Here is a 14,887-nt window from a genome sequence, read left to right as displayed (position 1 = left end):
CCTGCCCCCACCCCCAGCTCCAGGCGAGCAGAGGGGTGTGTACCAACACGAATGCCTGCACATGTGCACAGACACCCAGGCCAGCAGGGAAGGAGCAGTTTTCTCTGCACCAGAAATCGAATGCCACTGCACCCCTTGAGAATGACAGTGATGGGAGCTTCCTCATGGCTTTCTATGGCTTCCTCCACTGTCTGAAAGGACAGAGCATCAAAGGAGGGGGGTGAAAACTGCCAGGGTTTTTCTTCATAATGCATCCACAGTGAACAATGCTGAGTTGCTCTGCCTTCTGAGTGCTGGGTTAGCTTTCCTCAGCTCTTTGCTGGGTCAGCTTACGCAACTGTGTCTCAGTTTCTCCTTCTGTGAAATGGGATAATGATACTGACTTCTCTTGGTGCTTTGAGAGCTACAGATGAGAAGTTCTAACTATGAGCTCACTGTTGGTTTTGTCTTAGAGATAGTACAGATCACCCAGGCCTGCATCCCAGCCTTCATCTACAGATGTAAGAGGGGAAGTCACCAAAGCTTCAGGGTCCCAATGATAGAAAGGAAAGTGCAACCAAGAAGGGACCCTGCCCTTCCCAATGACTGGCAAAAGTTGAGATGAGAAGAGAGATTAGCTCAAACACAGAGGGGAGAAAGGATAGTATCATGGCTCAGACCTAGTTGGGGATTTAGGGAACCTGGACTCAGTGTTGGGGAAAGACTTGCAATGTGATCTTGGCCAGTCACTTCAGACATCCCTGCAGAGAGGGACTACCTCATGGTGGAGACATCCTGAGCTATCCTGCAGGTAGCTAGCTCAGGTGCTAGTAGCCATTGTGGCATGGAGCATGGCTTAACCATCCAAATATTCATCCTTCTTTTTGGATAGGTTTTGCAGTCCACTTGAGCTTTGTGCTGCTGCAGTGACACGGCTATTGGTACCTGTACCAGCTAGATAATAATGTCTACACCGCACTGCAGTAACACGTGTCTACACTGTAGACAAACCCTTGACTATTCTGTGCCTGTCTGTCTGCCGCCATTGTCATCCTCCCAAACTGGCAGGCAAAATTGTAACCCTAAAACAAACCATGAGAATAATGGCATTGGTAATGCCAGCTTCTATGGTGTCAGGACTTAACTAATAGCAGCAATGTGCATGTGGGGAATAGGTACATATATATGTGCCCATGCTGGGAACTGTATCTAATGGCCAAAGCAGGTGACTGAACTGAGACTCTGGATGCCGTTCCCTGGTCTGACACCTGACTCCTTGTGTGGCCCCTCATACCCCTTAGCCCATGTGTAGAGCATCGTGGCTGTGGGGATTAGTGAGGGAGGGTTAGTAGGATATGCTGAGAGCTTCTGTCAGGAGGAGGGTGACTCTTTGTAGATTGGTTTATTGTGGGATTGCATTAATAGGGATGAACGCTGTTACAGAAAATAGACCTGTGCTGTAATATGGGCTTAGCATTGTGCTGTGGGTGAGGGAAAAGCTCCTGCATCAATCTCTCCCTCCAATGCATGGGAGGCAGCAAGTCATTTCCCCCTTTTCCTGCTCCCCAGCTGTGCTCCCACAATGTCACCCCATTGTTCTGATGTCCTGTACCTCACTCTGCCCCAAACCTTTCTCTCCCCTTCTGCTCAACCAGTGTGGAGAAAGGGGGCTAAGAATCTCCTCTGATCACTGTTTGTCACTGGGCCTCTTCTCTACTGAAGCCATGGGTCTGTTAGGGCACAGAAAGGGCCGCAGCTCAGGGTCCTCAGTAGCTGGTGGAGGATGCTAGAATGGGACTTGCAAACCATGTCACAGCAGATCCATGTTTGCCCCCAGTGGCTGGAGTAAGAGGGGGGCAGTGGCAACCTGGATGCCTGAGTTCTATACCCAGATCTTGGAGTAGCATTATCTGTTACTTAAAACCACAACTTATGGGGGTATCAACCCAAACAGGTGGAAGAACTGTCTTATTTGATGCCTTTCCCATGCTAGAAGAATAAGGCTTTGCTCTGAAAGGGCTGTGGGTGTAGTTCTAAATTCTTCTGGAGCCGGTGAGGAAGCCCACTGGCTTACACTGCCTCAGTTTCCCTATCAGTAAACAAGGGGGCAATGCCTTTCTGGCAGGGGCAGTAGAAGCAAATTCTTTCTAAGTGCTGGGTATTTTGATCCTTCCTCTTGGATTCCTTCTAGCTGCTTGGCCACCATCCAAGTGAGGATTTGTGCTTGAATGAAACCTGTAGGCCAGCAGTATTCAGTGAGCACCAAGCAAACGGAGACATTTTTTAGTGCATGTATTTCTTGGCAACTTCAACTCCAAACTCAGGTGCCTGGACACTTTTCCAAGCAGGGTTTCTGGGTCAGTCCCTGCCTACCCACCTGCTCTGAGCAGAATCTAGCTGGGGAGCTGCAGATGGCTTGGTGACTCCCTGAAACACTCAGGCCTGGCCTTACACCAGAGCAGATTTGGCTGAGAGTTCCTTAGAAGCGGGAGGAAGAAGGGGAAAGGAAGAGACTGTTGGGGAGCTGACCAGGGAGAATGCCTTGTGAGTCCTGTGGGAATGCGTGGGGAAGCTTGGCCTGCCGAGGCCATTCTGTTGGATGTTTTTCTGCAAGAGCCATCCCCTCCCTCAGCTCCTTCTGCAGGGCAGCAGACATCCTGTGCCCCACACATGCCGCCTGCTGGTTACAGCAACACAGGTGAATGGAACTGCAAGGGTCTCATCCTGACTCTGCTCCCGACTCCCTGGGTGACCTTGGTCAAGTCATGTCATCTACTTGCACTCCTGTTCCTGCACCCTTGGCAGATGGCGTAGCAGCTTCAGGGGGTTCATTGATGAGTGCCTGTAGAGCACGTGGTGACCCCTGGGTTCTCCAGGCCTCAGGCCTTACCCCCACCGGGCCTGCAGTAAAGGGCGTCCTTCAATGGAAGTCCCCCAGTGGACCTGTAGGCCGCCCTCTGGGGCACCCACTCCACACTGAACCCATGGCCCACTCCAGTGCTGTTTTATTCCTGGCCTGCTGAGTTCCTGGGAGCCAGTCACTTTTCCTGCCTGTGAGAAGGGGATAATGATTCCTGTGTAAAGGGCTTTGAGGTCTAGTGATGAAGAATGCTAGGAAAGAGTGAGGCAGTAGGTCCTAATCATTAGTTGTCCTTCCCCCAGCAGGGAAATACAGATACAAGGCAACTGGAGCACCTGATGCCCTTGTAGCTTTACCTGCTGTCCTCAGCAGGGGGGTCTGGGCCAGTTGAGCCTGCCCTTTGCCCAGTGACCTCCCTGCCCTTGCTTGTTTAAGCTCCAGTGGTGCAGTGCTCAGAGGGGCCCATCAGAGCACATGCCAGTCCTGCCTGGGTTAGTGGGGAGGGAGGAGTGGCTGAGGGACAGGCGGTGACCCCAGCAAGGGGCTCTGCTGGGCAGATACCAGACCTGCGCCCTCCCATGGGCATGCACTGGGAGAGGAGTGTTGTGTTGATCTAACACAGCCATAAGACAGTGAGCAAAAGAAAGCTCAGCCTCACCCAGAGAGGCAGAGAAATCAGGGCATTACTAAGTGCTCAGTCACAGGGTGAAAAAGGCCCAGGATAATAGTGCTCTGGGATATGAAATTGTGAGCTCAGCAGCTGTGGACTCAGCAGAAACCTCCCACCCGTGGGCATGGAGTGTGCCGAGGAGGGGATGCTCTTCCTCCATGTGAGTGCCATATCCACAGGGATAACAGGCAATGTCCCCATGAAGCGTGCTGCCTCTTGGATGAGATGTATAAGTGAGGCCGTGACAAATTTCACCCCAGAGGTGGCCACGTGTTTCGTGGGTCGAGGAGTCCTTGGTTGAAGGGTCTGTTTTCAGGGATGCAGAGAACCTGCATGTCCAATTAACTTTATATGTACTGGTAGGCATGCAGCACTGCGGAAAATCGGGTTTCCTTTTTTCTGACAGCTTTGGGAAACCATTGGACAAAAGGTCCCTCTCACCCCTGGGGAGGCAGCTGAGAGAGAAAGGTTCTTCAAAATCAGCCAGGGCAGCTTGGGGCAGCTTGGAAAATGAGAGGGATGAAGCCTATTAGCAGCTCAGTAGAAAAGCCCTCCTCTGCAAAGCCCTCCTCTGGGCTGAGAGAAGAGGATTTGCCATGCTGCCAGAGGGGCCCTGAGCCAGGGTTGTTTGCTATATTGGTCCTAAGTTCTTGCCTTCCCCTACTTAATCCGGAGGGGGAAAGCTGATGAAGTGCTGCCAGCAGGGCCAGCAGCTCCACAGGTGATATAGCCAGAAGGGAGCAGCAACCGCCCTGCTGCTCCGTGCTCTGCCGCCTGCAGAGCCGGCCCCACGGGCCCGCCCAGGGTTAGCTCCTGTCTGAGCTCCAGTAGCTGTTCAGTCTTGTTCTGAAGACTCTAGGAGATGAAGCCCTGGGAGGATGTTTCCCAGCAGGGGTCCAGGGAAGACTTGGGGGGAGAAGCAGGGCAGGGGTCTGTGGTTTAGGTGCTGGGACATGCTCCCATGGGGTCTAGAGACAGGGAGGGCAGATCCTGCCAAGATTTATAGGTAGAGGAGGCTTGCCACTGACTTCAGTGCATGCTGCTCCGGCCCAGGGGAGTAAACAAATCCACTCTAGGGCATCTTCCTGCAAGCATGCACTGGCAGTAGGGAAAGCCAAGTTGGATCATTTCTTCTCTCTCACTGCAGCCCCACAGGTCTTTTCCCTACTGGGGAATTGCAGAAATGAGTTGGAAAAGCCATTTCAAGTCCTTCAAAATCCCAGGTCTCTTTCCACTAGATGAAGTCCCCAGGCTGTGGCCCGATTCTAGCCTAACCCATTCCGTTCCATTTTGTCTCTCTCCTAAACACCCCCCTGTCCTAAATTGGTGCCGTGCCGGGTTAAAAGGCTGCCAGGGTCCACCACCGTGTCTGCACTTCAGTAGCTTCTTGTTCTCAGAGATCTCTCCAGCACCCCAAGAACAGAGTCTTACATTTTGCCGAAAGAAAAGATGGAGCAATTCTGAGTGCTGGCCGGGAGGTTTACCCCAAGGCACAGGATGCTCTGAGGACAGCCTTCCTTTGCACATACAGTTGTCTTCTTCAGCAATGAAAAGCCTGGCTATCAGCCAGCTGTTAGTGAGGCTCTGATAAGCCCATCTGAAGGCTGTTCACATCCTTTCCCCAGAAGCCCCCAGCACCTGTACAGATGTTGTCAACAAGACTGTCCCCAAATCGCCCGTGCTTTGGGAAGATGGTGAGGGTGTATCCTTCCCCCACACAGACAGGGGGGAGTGAGTGCAGCCAGGACAATCCATTCCATTCTGCTCTGCAGAGACCCCATGCACACAGCCCAGGGCACAGCCATGCTGCAGGCACATACACTTATAACCTAGGATGCACATGGGCTGTGTGTGTGTGTGTGTACACACCCACAGCTTGGAGAACACATGTTGTATACACATCCACCCTCCCACACATACACATACAGGCACACATGCTGCCTAAACACATACCCACTCAGCCAAGAACAAATTACCCACCCCATCCTTGTCTCATACACAGATGTGCTGTACACACACCCACCACCTCACTGTCGCTGTCTTTCTCTCATATACACAAATGCAAGCACAACTGCTGCATACAAACAAATTCCAGGACCCAGACGTAGTTCTGGTGCTTTATATGCACTCATTTACACAACGTAGGATCCAGGCCTCTTGTGTATCCACCCTCCACATGCAAACACAACCAGGACAGGAATGGGCTATGCATGCATCCGCCCAGTCACACCCAATCTAGGACTCCTCCCTGCTCTACACCTGCACACACCCCAGCCCACACAAACTCCACTATAGATACTCCAGGCTTATACCACAGCGCGAGAAATCAGAATGAGTGTGCATACTCCCGGATACACCCACTTCCTCAGCACGCCCATACACACTGCCTCATCCGAGACACAGCTGGCCTCCGCTAGCCCTGCACCACAAACTCCCAATGTCATTGCTACCTTAAACCTGCAAGCTCCGCTGCTCCTGTTATTGCTATGCCTTCATGCAGCTCAACCAGGCAGTGCCCAAGTACCAGGCACCTTAGCACCTGTAAGCCCACAAGAGCTGATGTGGGGTCTCTCAAGGGGGTATGGTGCTCTGTTCCTTTCTCACACCTCCAGGAGACACACAGCAAACTTGGCCTGTCTTGTTTCCCTTTCCCACCCCCTACCAACCCCATCCTGATGCTTATCTGCCTCTGGCAGGAAGGTCAGTGATCTCATGGGAAAACCCAAAGGTCCCAAATGTTGCAGGTCCACCTCCCTGTGTCTGTCTCTATGTGTCTGCTTTGTTTTATGCCTTGGCTGTGAGATCTTCGGGCCCCAGGCTGCCTGTGTTCATTCAATGCCCAGCACAGTTGTCAGGACTGAGCTCTGCAGGCCCCAATAAATGACACTGACTCCTACAGGTGCTTTATGGTGGCATCGTTAACAGGGGAAACTGAGGCACGAAGCTGTGACATGCCTTGTGGAAAATCACCCAGCAGGGCGGTGGCAGAGCCAGGAGGAGAACCCAGCAGTCTTAGTGCTTGCTAGGGCTCCACAGGGAAGTAGCAGCCCTTATGCTATAGTACTTGGCTATAATGGGGGCAGCTGGACTGAGGCTACTGGACACAGACTGACCATGAGGTTCTCTGGCTCTGTAGCTTCCAGCCTGATCTGTCTAGGGTCACAACACAGGGTCTGCCTCAATCCTGGCTAAACTAAGCAGCTGTGGGGTAAGCCAAGCCATGATGGATCTGTGAGCCCCAGTTGGTACTGCTGGCCAATGATCCAGCCAAGCCTGGTAGCTTTTCATGTGTCTGTGCAAGTCCCTTTGACCCTTAGTGTCCTTAGAGCCTCTTGATGCTCATGTTGGGACCTGCCTTCCAGGTCATGTCTGCTGATTTCCTCTTTGCAAAGGGCAGCTGTGGAGGACAGGGGCAAGGAAGCGTCTCCCTTTGTGCACCTGAGCCCTGAAATCCTTGTCCTCACCCATCCACTACTGTAGGACTTGAAGTCCAGTCCTTTCTCTTCACATGCCAGGCCAGCTATAATGCATCCAGACAGTAAAGCTTTTTATTGCCATCTCCTGGGCAGAATGGGAACTGCCGCCCCTTGCCCAGCTTTAAAATGCATTGAAAATCCCAGACCTGCTTCTTGGTTACAGCCTAAATATGCAGGTCAGACAGATCGTGGATGCCCCGGACTCCTCTTCTCTAATATATTCAGTGTACATGCAGCTGTGTCACTGGGCAGGTCAGTGTTTTCATGCTGCTGATTGCAATGACTAAACCAGGCCCAGTCATCGCAGAGGTGGCTGCAGTGCATCAATCCCAGGCCAGGTTTTGGGGAGAGGCCACGTATGTGGTGGTGATAGGTCAGGGTAGCTGTGGGCCAGACAGAACTGCAGAGTGTGACTGTACCCAATCGCTTCAGTACAGAATCCCCTTCAGATTCATGGCATTGAGTGTGGCTCAGTTTGGCACAAGGGATGCTGCAGTGAGGACAGGAAAGCAGGGTCTGTGCTAGTTGCAGCAGTTAGACAGTGACCCCATTAGAGTGTCACAAATCCCATCCATGATACCAACCAGAGCTGGAGATGACACATCCATAGCATAGGGCAGGACTGTGCCTGCTCCGCGTAGGAAGGAAGAGATGACTATTGTCCTTCAAGCCAAACCACCCAGCAGGCAACTCAGCTGTCAGGTGGAGGGGAACCAGCTGAGGCAGGGGACTGGCAGTGAAACAAAAAGTGCTTGATCCTGTGAGTGAGTGATGGGAATGCCACAAGCTGTCACTATGTCACGGACAGCGGGTAGCCTGTGTGAAACACCGTTGCTGGGGTCCAGGCTGGTTGCCAGGGGCCAAATCCCTGAAGCCACTGGCCAAACAGCCTGATGGTCCCAGTGGAGCGGCCCAGGGCCAGGTTATAATTGGTGTGCGTTGAGTAAGGCCTGTCAAGGCTTCAGCCAGGGTCCTACTGTGCAGGGTGCTGCACATGCCACACTGTCAAGGAGACAGTCTTGCCCTGTGTTTCAAGAGTGCTTGGCTACTCAGAGATCCATGTAGACATATGTAATGAGTTATGGACAAGCTACCAAAGAGGACACTATTTATAAGGCGTTCTTAGCAAATTCCCTGAACTACTTCTCACCCCAGAGGGATGTGTCCTGCAAGGTAACAGAGTCTCTTGACTCTCCAGGGCTGCTGGCCAGGCACCTCTCCCCAGGGCACTTAAAAGGAAAGGAAGAAAGGACTGGAAACTGCAGAGTTAAACCACCCCTGTTCTGAGAATGGCTGATGAGCACATCCAGGGGGAAGCACTGCAGAGATTCATAGATGCATAGACTGTAAGGCTGAAAGGGACCCTGGAAGATCATCGGATCCAGTCTTGGGGTTTGACACCTTTTGAATCCCATAGAATGAGCAATGATCAAGGAATCAAAGAGCTGGGAGGGATCTCACTGAGACAGTCCCTGCCCTGACTGATTTGCATCTACAGGCAGCCAAAGAGGAAGGGACTGTATGAAGAGGGCAGGTGTGTCGGATCATACCAGCAATCATCCATTTCTTGCATGCGCTGGAAACCACCCTCACTGCAACTAGGACACGTACAAAGCCAACCCAGCATGGGTCCATCCTGTAGGCAGGGGCACATGAACTTCCCACAATGGGAGCAGGGGGGACAGTGTTTATGGCATGTCAGCAGCTCTGCAGGTGCACTGTTAGCCCTTGCAGCTGCAGGAGTAATTCTCATGTACCTCTGGACAGGAGCATGCACACGGGCAGTTCCCATAGGGCAGCTGACTCATGGAAAGGCTCCACCCTCCACAAGAGCCAGTTCATGCGCCCCCATGCCTGCAGTCTTTTTATCCATCAGGGTAAAAGAGGATAAAAACCCTGAGTGGACCCTGTGGCCTAAGATCTCAGCAGAGCTACCTGGTATTTGATGCATGGGAGAGTGGAGGGGGCTAATAGCTGAGCTGAACACATGCTGCTACTCAACGCACAGGTTTGCAGGCTGGAAGCAGCACATGCTCTATTGCCTGAAGCACAGGCCTAGTCCCAATGGGCTTTGTTCCCGGCTCTGCCATTGTCCTGCTGACGGACCTCCAGGAAATCGCTTCCTCAGATTCCCCACTGTAAAATGGGGGCAAAGGCAGTCCCCACCACACAGCAGGTCTTGCCAAGGTGTTTAAAGTGCCACCAGGCACCTGCCTGCAAAGTGCCACCAGGCACCTGCCTGCAAAGGGGTGGGTGTTAATAATTCCTTTTACCAGACAAGGACTCTATGGTTAACTGTTTGGCATTGTCTGTTTTGTTCCTTCCCTGTCCCCTGCTGCAGCCCAAATCGAAGTGATCCCATGTAAGATCTGTGGAGACAAGTCTTCAGGGATTCACTATGGAGTCATTACGTGTGAAGGCTGCAAGGTGAGCCCTGGTCTGGCAGATGAATCAAACCTGCGGCTATCCTCAGGCTAGCAAGTGTCATGGAGGCGACAGCCCCAGCCTGGAGACTAGGGGAAGGGTGGCTTTGTTTCAGACCTGTTGGACCGTGTACCCCCTGCTTAGCAGACACCAGAGCAGCCCCCAGCTGGGATTTCCATGAAGTCTGAGTCAGATGCCCTGAAGCTCTGGTGAAGATCCCAGTTTAGGTGCTTTCCAGAGGAGGGCTGGATGGGACAGACTGCACAGACCCTCCCTGGCGGTGCCTGGTTCCCGTCATCACTATCACACCACTTAGCGGGACTACCCTAGTGCACTCCACACTGCCTCCTACACAGGGGGAACAGCCCCTAGTTCCCACTGGGAATAGTCTGATGCAACAGCAGGCAAGGCCTGCTGGGCTCCTAGGTGGGCTCCTTCAGAAGGCCCCTGCAATAGCTCTGCAAGCAGGCTGAGGCCGGGGGAGGGACCCCGTCCCCCCGTCCCCACATCTGACCTGTCCTCTTGTCCTCGCAGGGCTTCTTCAGGAGAAGCCAACAAAATAATGCCAGCTATTCCTGCTCACGCCAGAGGAACTGCCTCATTGACAGGACCAACCGGAACCGGTGCCAGCACTGCCGCCTGCAGAAGTGCCTGGCCCTGGGCATGTCGCGTGATGGTGAGTCTGCTTCCTAGGAGGCTGCTTTGTCTGGGCACCTTGGGAACTCCTGAGCCCTGGGTTGGGCTGATTAATAGAGAGACCTTTGCTTGGTGGATACTACTGCAGCCCAGGAGCCGGGAGAGCTGGGCTGTAGCCCCAGCTCCATCACTGCTCTCCCTGCTAGCTCTCTGGGGCAGGCACCATCTCCAAATTAGATCTGGGTGGATTTTTTTTCAAAGAATAAGAAATCCACTAAAAAATGGAGTTTTGGTGTCTAAAACGATTTATGAAGTCAGCTGAAATTTGGAGGCTAGCTTGGGCCCAGAAAGGAGCGTGGGGTTGTCCAAACCTTTCATTTTGGCCCTTCTTAAACAGGAGGTACCCTTCTGGAAATGCAGATTTTCACTGGAACACTGCCCTAACTTGAAAAACAATACCAAAAAAAAAAAAGGGAAAAGAAAGGTTTTTAAAGGGGCTTCAGTAACCCAAAGCAACATACCTGGCGTTGGACCCACTGGAGCTTTTCAGGGTTTCTTTGCTCCATTGAAAAACTTGAACAAGTTGTGCTCTGCATGGTGCTTCCACGTTCTAGTTTGCCCACTGCAACCAGCTTGTTGTGTTCTCTGTGCAAAAGGCATATCCCAGGCCTCCTCCCACAGAGGCTTCCCTGGGCTGCAGCAAAAATGATGTTGAGAGAAAAACCCATCAGAACACAGTAAATTGTCCTGAGGGTGCCCGGATTCCCTGGCCTCACCCCACCGTCCTCTGAGCCTGGGGTGGCAGCACTGTTGTTAAGCCGTGGCTTGCCAGGCACCGTGTGCCACACACCTACCCTTGCTTCATTCTTGCCCCCTCCTTTCCCCAGCGGTGAAATTTGGGCGCATGTCCAAGAAGCAGCGGGACAGCCTGTATGCCGAGGTACAGAAGCACCAGCAGAGTCAGGAGCAGAATGGCATCGCCAAGGACGACTCGGAAGGCCTGACCCGCGTCTACACAACCAGCATGAGCAGTGGGCTCTCCGACCTGGATGACATCTCCACCCTGTCGGACGGGCTCCTCTTTGACTTCCCGCTCACCCCCGAAGGGGGCAGCACCTACTACAACCTTGACCTCCTGACCTCCGCTCAGCCCTCGCCAGACCAGTCCAGCATGGACATCAGTGATGCCAAGCTCATCAAGCAGGAGCCCATCTACGAGCTGATGCTTGAACCAAGCCTCTTCACACACAGCACCTTGGAAGGCAGCCAGCTCACCTCGGATATTTCAGTGATTGAGATTGGTCAGTATACCCGCTGCCCTCTTACAGTATAATGTGGGCTTAGTTTGCCAGGGCTCAGGACAAAATCTGAACACCAGATGAGCTGTGCTGGAAGCAGAGGCCTCCAATGCTGAGCTAAAAGGCCTTTTCCAGTAACTAAGAGGGGGAGTAGGCTAGTGTCTTCTTCTGTGGGGAGACCTGATCTGTGTTGATAACAGCAGAAAGTACAGTAAGGGTTTCCAGTCTCTAGCATTTCCTCGCCATCCAAAGCCAGGCCAGCCACCCAGCCATAGGCGCTAACTTTGCTTTTTGCCAGTGGGTGCTTGCAGACATTAAAAAAAAAAAACCCAAACCCCCAGTGCTTTACTTTAAACTCAGCGCATTCCTGCACTGAGCTCCATGAATACCCAGAAGAAACAGTGCATTACTTCAGCCCTGTAAAGATCGGATGCTTCAGTGGGGCTTTTTTGGCACTTTTATGTAATAGCTGATTGGATAAGCTTTAACTAAAAGCACCAAAAAGCCCTGCTGAAGCACCCAAACTTTACAGATGCTGCAGTGCCAGACTGAAGTAATATGCTGCTTGTTTCAGGAAAGCATGGCTTTTTTTTTTAATGTCTTCAAGCAGGAAATAGCTGTGGCTCATGGGTGCCAAGCACCTGCTTGAGCCCCAGAGCACCCGGAGTCAGTGCCTATGCCAGAAACTACCTCCATGAAGGGCACCACCCAGGAGGCACACAAGTGCTGGGCAGCAGGGCTAGTGCATCCCAGAGCAAAGGACTGAGAGTGGGGAAGAGGCTCCAAGGCTGGGCTGTAGCTTCTCAGATCTCTGAGGAGCAAGGGAGCTCATGACGCAGACCCAGCACTCCCATCCTGAAATCACAGGCTCTGCCACCTAAGCTAAAGCCGAATCCTGCTTGGCAGTAGAGTACTTAAGACACACAGGTCTGATTCCTTCCAGCAGCAGGCAGTGATGTGTGTATGTACCTCACAGCTCAGATCCCTGGGCTCCCCATGCACCATCCTAGGCTACATTGTGGGAAGCTAGCTTTTGAGAACCCACTGACCCTAATACCTAAGGCCCCACCTCTCAGCTGTACTTTGCCTTTGCTCTGTAGACCGAATTGCACAGAACGTGGTCAAATCCCACCTGGAGACCTGCCAGTACACAGCTGAGGAGCTCAAGAAACTAGCATGGACATTGTACACCCAAGATGAGATCCGGAACCTGCAGAACAAGGTAACCACCTTCTGCTTTCTCCTGGTCACAGGGCCCTTGCCTCAGTGTGCCATGTTGCCACAGGATCCCACCCTAGCATTCTCCTTTCCTGGGTCAGCCTACACCTACAGGAGCTCCTCACAGATCAGGAGCTATCCTCCTGTTCCTCCCTTAGGGTGCTGTTTGCTTCCCAGCTGGACAGTCCACAGGAGGTGATGAATGAAGGATGAGATCAGAGGAAGGGTATTGGCCAAAGCTGCTGCCTCATAAGGCTGCCAGTGGCTTGGGGTCAAGGGCAGAACCCCACAGCCACGAGCTCAGGGGGTGGCTGTGCAGCTTGGGGGTGGGTTGCCATATTCGCAGGACTGGAGGTGCACATCCCAGAGGGAGGTGCACACTTGTGGTTGGGGCCTGCCTCCAGGGTTGGCATATCGCAGAATGACACAGTACCAAGGGCACCCCTGCTGGCACCCTGCAAGTCCTGAGCCCAGGGAGCTGCAGAGGGGTGGGTGGTGACAGAGGGGAACAGGCTGTCTGAGATGCCCTGTTGTGACTGCAGAGCTGTGAGGCCATGTGGCAGCAGTGCTCCCTGCAGATCTCCAATGCCATCCAGTACGTGGTGGAGTTTGCCAAGCGCATCGACGGCTTCATGGAGCTCTGCCAGAATGACCAGATCATCCTCCTGAAAGCAGGTGAGAGAGCCGGGGACACAGGCTCACCACGCAGATACAGACGGGACCCTGCCTACCCACAGTCCTCAGCTCCCAACAGCTCCAGCTCCTAGGCAGATGGTGGTCTAGCCCATGCACTGGCCACCTAGGCAGGCTGCAAGAGTGAAGATAGTTTGGGGGGCAGTTGTCATGGTGTTGGCACTATAAGGGGCTACCATATACTGGCCTTAAATGGGCCCTGGGAACATCAACGCTGGCAGTTTGCTGAGACAGGGCCATGTCACTTTACTATGAGCTGGGCTGCTGTGGACTGTAGAACAGGTGGGGGCTGCTTTGCAGAAGCTGTTATAAATTAGAGCACCCTTGAGGCTGCTGTGATTTATGCCTGAGGTCATTCCCATCCCTGGGCCATTTCCATGAGCAAAAAAGTGGCTGAGAGCCACCCTTCTGTCACTTCACAGCACCTCTGGGAGGTTCAGCCTGGTGACCAAAGCAGGAGCTGTCCGGAGCCCAGCAAGGCCCTGCCTGCTCTCTCATGGGCCTGGCTCCTGAAAGCACTGCATGCCTTGCCCGTGTGCGTGCACTCTGGACTTCCCTCTGCAGTCAGCTGAGTAACTAACAGAAAGGACCAGAGTTCAGCCTCAGGAGCTAGGTGCGGTCTCAGCCTAATCCCATCTTCCTTCCTGGTGCTCAGTTTTGGCAGCTGACTCTCACCTGGCATGGCAGCACATGCCACTGGTCACACTTTCCAGCATAGGCGACGCATGCCTCCTGAGGCTGGGGGGCATGGCAACCACTCACAGGCGGTGACACAGTCATCGGTGGCGAGGGCGGGCTGAGCAGGGACCAGCACATCAGCGGCACTTCTCGGGGGGGGCACCAGCACTCTGCCTGTCCCCCCTGCCCATCGCCTAAGCCAAGAGAGAGCACTCACTCTCAGGGAGGCACCAGCACTCTCAGGGGGTGTACGTGCACCCCGATGCACCCCATACACATCACCTATGCTCTCCAGCTTAGCCCCAGGGGCCCCTAGCCCTGGCATTCCCATCCGCATGGCTTTCCAGCTTCCTGCAAACAGGGTTCTGGCATTGGGTAGCTGATCTGAATCAGCAGCTTTGAGAGGAGCCCCCCACTTTGAGTCCTTCATATCTGGGGAGCACAAGCAGAAGCACAACGGCCTCACTTTCAGAGGTGTTGAACTCCCCTGGAACTGCGCCGCTGTCGTAGGAGGTGAGGGGGGATCAGTGCCCTCAAATGCAAATCCAGGCGCGCACTGCTATGCACCCAAAATAGAGACCAACAAACTTTGAGGCCACCCTGCTAGGGTGGCTGGTGAGGTTCCATGGCCTGGAGGAGACAAGCCAACATTCACCTTACCTGCCCTCTTCTGCCTGCACTCCAGAGCAGAGCACAGCCTAGTACCCCAGGAGATGGGGCTCACTGGCTAGTCACAGTTACCTAGTTAGTGACTAGCCAACAGGCTGCAAATCAATGACCTGGAGCCTGTGCATAGCCACTGATGCCACCTGCTCTGCTCCTCAGCTCTCCCAGCTGTGCACTGCCCTCTGATTATCCCTGCAACCTGGGCCCCTGGGTCTGCATTCAGGAAAATCCCCCAAGCTCTCTCGGATCCTCAGACAGAGCAAGAGAAAAATAAGCAGGCCAGGATCTC

At 53.4% G+C, this 14,887-nt stretch overlaps 1 protein-coding gene across 1 annotated transcript in view; it reads left to right on the top strand.

Moving 5' to 3' along the window:
- Positions 1–14,887, top strand: part of RORB (RAR related orphan receptor B) — a 42,792-nt gene that overhangs the window by 15,072 nt on the left and 12,833 nt on the right. Inside the window, exons 2-6 of the mRNA XM_090027582.1 lie at positions 9,327–9,412; positions 9,944–10,085; positions 10,933–11,346; positions 12,444–12,565; positions 13,104–13,236. Of these exons, the coding sequence (XP_089883708.1) occupies positions 9,327–9,412; positions 9,944–10,085; positions 10,933–11,346; positions 12,444–12,565; positions 13,104–13,236 (897 nt within the window). The remainder of the gene's footprint in view (positions 1–9,326; positions 9,413–9,943; positions 10,086–10,932; positions 11,347–12,443; positions 12,566–13,103; positions 13,237–14,887) is intronic.

The sequence above is a fragment of the Crocodylus siamensis genome, chromosome 14 (assembly GCF_052110815.1).
Source record: "Crocodylus siamensis isolate JL-2025a chromosome 14, ASM5211081v1, whole genome shotgun sequence".
Classification (NCBI taxonomy): Eukaryota; Metazoa; Chordata; order Crocodylia; family Crocodylidae; genus Crocodylus; species Crocodylus siamensis.
The sequence above is the reverse complement of the archived record's forward strand: the minus strand, read 5'-3'. Positions and strand labels throughout refer to the sequence as shown.